Source organism: Trypanosoma grayi (genome assembly GCF_000691245.1).
Source record: "Trypanosoma grayi strain ANR4 Tgr_110_V1, whole genome shotgun sequence".
Lineage (NCBI taxonomy): Eukaryota > Euglenozoa > Kinetoplastea > Trypanosomatida > Trypanosomatidae > Trypanosoma > Trypanosoma grayi.
In genome coordinates this window covers 1-7,354 of record NW_008825729.1, presented here as the reverse complement: position 1 = coordinate 7,354, position 7,354 = coordinate 1, and the positions used below count along the sequence as shown (strand labels likewise).

At 55.0% G+C, this 7,354-nt stretch overlaps 3 protein-coding genes across 3 annotated transcripts; all 3 read left to right on the top strand.

Moving 5' to 3' along the window:
- Positions 1 to 96: 96 nt before the first annotated feature.
- On the top strand, positions 97 to 1,740 carry DQ04_01101020 (hypothetical protein; the record flags this gene model as incomplete). The annotated part of the gene is made up of 1 exon (XM_009310204.1): positions 97 to 1,740. The coding sequence occupies one exon, from the start codon at positions 97 to 99 to the stop codon at positions 1,738 to 1,740; it is 1,644 nt and encodes a 547-aa protein (XP_009308479.1).
- A 1,853-nt stretch (positions 1,741 to 3,593) lies between these two features.
- DQ04_01101010 (hypothetical protein) lies at positions 3,594 to 4,493 on the top strand (the record flags this gene model as incomplete). Its single annotated transcript, XM_009310203.1, has 1 exon — positions 3,594 to 4,493. The coding sequence occupies one exon, from the start codon at positions 3,594 to 3,596 to the stop codon at positions 4,491 to 4,493; it is 900 nt and encodes a 299-aa protein (XP_009308478.1).
- A 252-nt stretch (positions 4,494 to 4,745) lies between these two features.
- DQ04_01101000 (hypothetical protein) lies at positions 4,746 to 7,316 on the top strand (the record flags this gene model as incomplete). Its single annotated transcript, XM_009310202.1, has 1 exon — positions 4,746 to 7,316. The coding sequence occupies one exon, from the start codon at positions 4,746 to 4,748 to the stop codon at positions 7,314 to 7,316; it is 2,571 nt and encodes an 856-aa protein (XP_009308477.1).
- Positions 7,317 to 7,354: the final 38 nt, after the last annotated feature.

Sequence of the window (7,354 nt, the reverse complement as noted above, 5' to 3'; positions counted from 1 at the left end):
TTTTTTTTTTTTTTGCCGCACAGCAAAAAAAAAAAGACAAGAGAAAAACAAGTCCGCAGCAGCGACAGCTAGCCAGCCAGCAGAGCCACGCACGTCATGGAGGCCGCAACGCACGAGATCCGCACTGAGCGCTTCGAGGTGGACCAGTACGTGCGCGTGCTGCTGTCGAACGGCCGCTCCGAGATCGGTGTCGTTGTGTCCATCGATGAGCCGAACGAGACGGCTGTTATCGCGACGCGCCACGGTTACGACATCACCGTGCGCCTCCGCAGCGTACGCCGTGCGTTCCTGGTGGTGCTCGACCTCAATGGTGTCCTCGTCGCGCGTGGGCGCGGGAGTTTCATCGACCGTCCGGGCGTCATGGAGTTCGTGAGCTTCGTGATGAATAACTTCGTTGTGGCGGTGTGGACAAGCGGGCTTGAGCGCACATCCAATCCCATCATCGAGAAGGTGTTCGACAACTACCAGGACAGGCTGTTGTTCAAACTCTACCGCGATGCCTGCACGATGCGGCCGACGCCGGACAAGCCGTACCGCACAATTAAGAATCTTCAGCGCATCTTTGACGCATACCCGAAGAGTTTTCACGCCGTCAACACCATCATCGTCGACGACTCGCCAGACAAGTGCTCTCACCCCGACATCGCCCTCTGCCCTGTGCCCTTTGTAGACCCGGAGAAGCAGATCGACGATGACGGCCTTGCGATGGCGACGGAGGTGCTGAAGGAGGTGCTCCGCAGCGAGTCGCACGCACCACTCATCCGCGCAAGTGAAGAGCGTCTAGTGGCGCTCGCGGCAAAGGAGAAGCGGGATAGGCTGGAAGAGCAGAAGCAACATGAAGAGGCTAAAAAAGAGGTCCCACTCGCCGCTACCGCTGCCAGCAGCAGCAACAACAACAGCGACAGTAATGATAACAACGGCACAACGGTTGGTGGTGGTGCTGTGACCCCGGACAATGAGAAGGATTCTTCGATGAAGCATGAAGCCGCAAAGATATCGGAGCTTCCAGAGACATTTCTATGGGCGACGCGGTTGTGCTGCGATTATATTAGCGGTTCCTGCACACGCAAAGATTGCCGCTTCAGCCACGACGCCGACGACGGAGAGCGGCCCTGTTCAAGAAAGGGTTTCTGCCGCCGTGGCCACGCTCGCCGGTGGATCGACGATCTACACTCCAAATCAGGGACTTCCACATCGGCGGCTCCTAAAGGCACTAACGCGTCCACCGCATTCGACGTGTCAAATATAGTTTTGCTTTTCTCCACAAACCCGGACCAGCAAAAGCGGCACCAGCAACGACAGCACGGTGGAGGGCGTAACGACAACGCGCAGTACAAGCAACAGCAACAACAACAACGACAGCAGCAGCAGCAGCATAGCCGGCAGCCCCAGTCTCGACAGCAACAGGAGCGTGGGCAGAAAAATACAAAAGGCGACGGCGGCGGTGGCGGAAGCAGCAACAACCAACGAGAACAAAAGGCTGTTTCTCCTGGAAAAGGCTCTGATCACGGGTCTTCTAGGACACTGCAATTGCCGTGGTCCCAGCAGGGGCCATTGCTCAGCACACCTGCACCCCCCTCTGCCGCGCAGGGAGCAGCACAGATGCGATTTACGGGTGATAGCCACGACGGTGGGGCCCTTCTTCGCCACCTGCAGGCAAGTCTCCTGGGCGGAATGGCTGCCGGTGGGGAGGAGAACGCAAATAGCAGGTCAAACAAGAGGAAACAAAGGCAGTATTAAAAGGTGTTCCTTACCCCCAAGCTTTATCGCTCTCACTATCACCGCCACATACAAACACACACACACACAGAGAAACGCAATGCGTTTACACTCCTGTCTTTCTTTCTTTCTTTAACTCACTAACTCGCTTACGCCTAGCTTTCAGGGGCGGTGTTCTGCGGTAAATTGTATGGCACAAGAAGAAACGAAATGTCTACATGGTCTCACTTGGTGGGACTGAATTTCACATGTGTTTTTTTGTCTGTGTGAAAGTTTTAGGGGACGATGGATTTCCCTTTTTGGGCTTTCTTTTCATGTTGCTATTTGGTGTGCATGAGGCGAATCAAGGGTGAGAGTCTTCCTGTTACGTGGTGTGTGCCTTTTTTTTGAAAGGCCTGTATATGTCTCTCTCTATCTATCTATCTATCTCTCTCTGTGTGTGTTTGGGTGTATGCATTGGATTTTCCCGCCCCAACTCGCTCTCAATGAGGGCCTGGTTTTTTTTCGCATGTGTGTGTGTGTGTGTGCCTGTGCTGATTTTGCGTTTATTTGCGGAGGTGGGCGTGAGATTGAATTGCCAACCTTGCTGATGGAGCAGAGACGTGCTCCTATTGAAGGTGTGGTGTGACGCTTCATCAACCGCACGATATCTTGCCCCATGCGTGCATTGAAGTATATATATATATATATATGCTTGTGTCTGGGAGAGAAAGAGAGAGTTGTTGTGCCAAACGACGTGTCCTCCGTCTTTGTTTGCTTCGTGGTGACGGCGTTGGCAGGAGGAGGGAGCGGTTGTGGTGGTCTTCGGCTCGTATGTATGCATCAATGTCCACCTTGCGTGACGTGCGCGCAGGGTGTGTCATGCTGTATGTCTCTGGATGTTTGGATGCTTCCTGATTTTTTCTTTTAAAAAAGAAACGAGAAAACAAAAAGAAAATCATTTAAAAAAGAAAAGAAAACAATGAGAATGCTGAGGGGGGAAATTTTTTAATGAAAGAAAACCGAATATATCTATATATATAGTATTGTGTGTGTGTGAGTGGGTCGTTAAGCACTGGGGAAGGCTGGGGTGGTAATGCGGGGGATGTGGAGAAAAACGAGTGAAGTATGAAGGTTTGTTAATGCATGGATGTGAAACGTCCCTATGGTGCCGGTACGCCTGGTGTGGGTGCCTTCATTTCATGATTTTGTTTGCTTGTTGTGTATCTCGCAGCGCAGCTGCTTTGCGTCTATATAGTGTGGGACGGGTAGAATGGATGAGGAGGGTGCGACTCTTCTGCTGGTTGCCAAATACAAGAAGTCGCGCCAGGGGACATGACAACCAGCGCCAGCACCAGGATTGACTGTGCCATGTGTGGCTATTCCTGGAGAAATGTGAGAACGCCCGCTGTAAAGGCGTGTACATGGCGTAATATCAAAAAGGCTTTTCCGCCGCTGACTGGGGGGTGCGCAGAGGCGTCGAGTGGCCTACCGGTCTCTGAGCACGGCGGGGTGCCTTAAGAGGTGTATCTCTGCAGCTTCCACGAGGGGCCATTTTTGCGGGGGAGGCGGCGTGCGCAGTCTTCTCGCCCGTCGATCGGTACAAGGCGTTCAGGGTGTTGGTGAGGGGCTCAGTGTGAGCGGTTTGCATGACTGCAGGCAGAGGTATGGGGAGAGTTGTTTTGCTTGTGGGAAACACACACTAAATGTGCCTCTAATAGGTTTCTGTGCTCGGCTGGTTTCTTTCTTTCTTTCTTTCGTTAGTTCTTGTTTTGCACAAGCGATACCTTCACTCACAACACACGAAATACCTTTCTTGTTGGTAAAAGTTATAGCAGTGAATTACCGAACAAAGAAGAAAACAACGAACGCACGACGACGGGAGCAAAAAAGAGATGTTATGTTTTCTCCAATTGATTGCTTTTCTTCTTTGTGCGTGCGTAACGCAGGCTGTGCTAGTGCCATTCCCTCCCAGTTTCTATGTCACCATCGGCACAACAATTCCGTTTCCCTCATACACGCCAGTGGCGCAGAGTGGTGTCATCTACGTCTCTAACCAGACGAAGCAGTTACGCATTGACAACTTCTTTCTCGGCAGCCAGTACTCCTTTGTTGCCGACGGTGTGCGACAGCGCGGGTACGTACTTGAGAATCACGCCCCTGGAAGCTTGAGTGCGGGTCGTGAGGGGAAGGGTGGTTTCTGTCGCACCTTTGCCATGGCTGGCGACGTGTCGAAGTTTGGCGTGCCAGATGAATTCCTGCGTCACGCGGAGCCGACGCTAGTGCGCGGGGTCGAAGTTCTACGCTACACCGGGTACGACCGCGACAGCACAGGGCCACTGCAGCAGGTGGACTACTATGTCCGAAACATCAGCTTCCGTCTTCCGACTGAGGTGAAGGGGGCACTACAGGAGGTCGTTTTCACTATCCCCTGGCGCGTGCAGACGCGGCGGCGGCAGCAGGAAGTTAAGGAGCTCACGGGTGCACCCTCAACTGTACCGAACTGGCGCTACTTTGGTGGATCCTTCTTTGACGAAGTGGCGATGCCGGGGGAGCCCTTCACCACGGCTCTCCAGCGTCTCATGGAAGACACGGTGGTTACGGTGGATTTTTACAATTTTGTCCCCATCGCGCCAGATCCATCTGTATTCACGGTGCCATCCGACTGCGAAGAGGCCGATGCGGAGACAATGACCAGTGACGTGGATATCTCCCTCGCTCAGCGGCTTCTGGTAGACTTGAGTTTTTACACCACAGCGGGGCGTCAGGTGCTTCAGGAGAACTTGGAGTCCTAATGAGGCCCCTATTGCTCAGTGTTTTATTGCCGCTATGGAGTCGGTTCAATGCCATCTTTCTGAGCTCCTCATGCGAAGTGGGATTGGCTACGCAGACATGCGGGGATCACATGAATCATCTGGTGGTGTAACGTGATGTGTTAAGTTCTTTTGCTTCGTGTTTATCTCTGACGTGGCATTAGCGGATCGAAGAAAGGAAGGATAGGATCATTCAGAGCCAACAGATTGTAAATTCTTCTTCAAGATAGATTGATGCCCATCTACAATATTATTGCGAGAAAGTTAAAGCCTTCAGAGTTTATCGTGCAAAAGGTCGATGAGGGCAAGTCGCTGCGCTCAGTCCTCCCGTTTATTTCAAGGAAACTTGGCATACCATCCATGAAGAATTACGTAGCGTTTTCTTGTGATAAAAGCAGGCGGCCGGTTGCCCGGCTGGACATGGATATTCCGCTGGAGGAACAAGAAGTGCTGCCCTTGTCGTACATCTATATTTCCCCTATTGACGCCACACCAAAGGGTCCGGACGGTGAGGAACTCCCTCTGGTATCAGAATTGAAACGGGATCACAACAGAGATGGAGAGGATGACGTGCCACCACCTCCGCCTTCTGAGGATGAGACGCCACGAGTAGCCGTTGAAGATGCCGACGGAGGTGCTGAACAGGAGGCCAAGATGCGTGCTGAACACGAGGCCTGTATGCGTGCTGAACACGAGGCCAAGATGCGTGCTGAACACGAGGCCAAGATGCGTGCTGAACAAGAGGAGGCCCGTATGCGTGCTGAACAGGAGGAGGCCCGTATGCGCGTCGACGTCAGCACAGTGCACGTATCTGATCTCTCTCACGCGCGCGCCACACCTCCACCGAGAAGCGCAATGAATGGCTTTGGGCGAGGTTCGCTCAGTGGCGTCCAGGCCAACGGACACCGTCATCCCGACTTCTCCCTGTCGACGACGACAGAGCACCGCGTGCAGCTAAACTTGGTCCCAGACGTTGTCGATACGGCGGTGGTGCAGAGCGACTCCCGCAGTACTGGGCCTCGCGCCCCAGGTGAGGTGGCCCGCTTGCTCGCCGCCGTCGCCGAGGATGTCCCAGTGCATCATGCGGTGCTGCTGCGCATGGCTGATTTAGTGGTGAGTGAACACCCTAAAAGACCTCAACTGCATCTGTGGTCTCACCTGCAAAGCAAGCTCGGGGGTACCCCCCACACCACCTCGCAACTCGACAAAAGTGAGGTCCGTCGCCGCCCTTCATGCTCCTCTCTCACCTTTGCGCCGGTTGGCGACAACACTGAGGAACGTCTCTCTTCAGGGGCGCCGGCGGGTCCCGCGAGGGCAGTGGTGCGGCACTGGGTAAGGCTGCTTCTCGATGCAAAGCCAGACAATCCCTTGCTGTTCATGTGGTCAAAACTCGAGGCAAAGGGGGGAAAAGATGCCATCTGTTTGGGTGCATCGTCGTCAGTGCACGCGCTGGCGCCTGAGGACCCCACGAAGGTGGCAGTGCTACACGACATTCCGCGTAGCAGTCCTGCCTACACAGTGCTGCTCGGCCTCGTAGACCTCATTTTCGAAAAGAAGCCAGACGCGCCCGAGATGTGGATGTGGTATCACCTCGTGGGACGGAGCAAGTCCGGTGGGTCCGCCTCCGGTCGCTCCTCGGCAATTTCGCTTCGGCCGTTCTGTGAGGAAGCAACAGGAGATCAGAGCTGTGCCTCTGATGATGAGGTCAATGACTGCGATGCGCCACTCTTAATGGCGGCGATTCAGTCTCAGCTGAAGGGCCGCGCTTTCCTGCCTTGTCGGGAGGGCAACGCAAAGCCGCGGACAAAAGATGTGTCAACGCAGACGTCTGGCGTGCGCCCTGTGGAAAAAGTAACGAGCCCGGCTCCGTTGGTCGTCGTACCACTTGCAAAGAGTTCATTGCCGGTTCGGGCTACAAACTTTCTCCTTGACCGCTCGCCACGTGAACTCTTGCAGCCACCACACTTTGATATGACGTTGCTTCGATGCCGCCGCCATTCATTTAACGTCATTGCCGAGTGTGAGTTAACACCGTCTCTGGCGTCCCCGCTCCGCCGCAACAGGTGCCATGCACTCTCAGACTCAGTACCGTACGGTTGCAGCTGCGTGGCGCGTCGGGGCCGCTCCTGTTGCTACCACGATCGCCCCTCAATGCAGAATGACGGGGGTCTGTCCGAACGCAGAGCACAGAGTTATGAATTGTGTGGCAGACACAGCGGGCAGCGCGATGACCCTATCCCAATCCCACCAAGTGATTTTTTTCCAGCGGTGCCATCTCGCCGGTTAAATAGTGAACCGACTGATTTTAGGTATGATGCACGTCAAAAAGAGGCTGAGCGCGCGGAGCTGATGTACGAGTACAACTGGTTTCTGCAACGTGAGGCGGTGCGGAACGAGCAGCTGCAGAAGGAGGTGGCGCTCCTTCGCCGTGAGAGGGAGTTCCGCGACCGAAGGGCGCCCTACGGCCCCTCAACGACCACGGCGTTGACTGCAGAGGCCTCGGCCTGCGGTCACCCCGAGGTGGAGACCCCCCTTGCGGATCCCAAGCTGTTGCAGGGCTCGCCACAACCACCAACGGAGCTGGACGTCATGCGCAAGCGGTTGGAGCTGCTGAACATGGAGGCAGCGCGCTCCCGTTATTTGTCACAATCGTCGCGGAGCCCCAACGCGGGGAAGCGCGCAGAGGAGGCGGCGTCGCCGCACGCGACGTGCGGCAGTCCTTCGTTGAGGCCTGGTAGCGAGTACGTCGGCGTCTCGCCCCATTTTACCCCCGTGAGGCGTGCGGCCTCTCAGGGGCGGAACTGATAGTGGTGGTGGCGAACGCGTGCACACCAAAAAAAAAA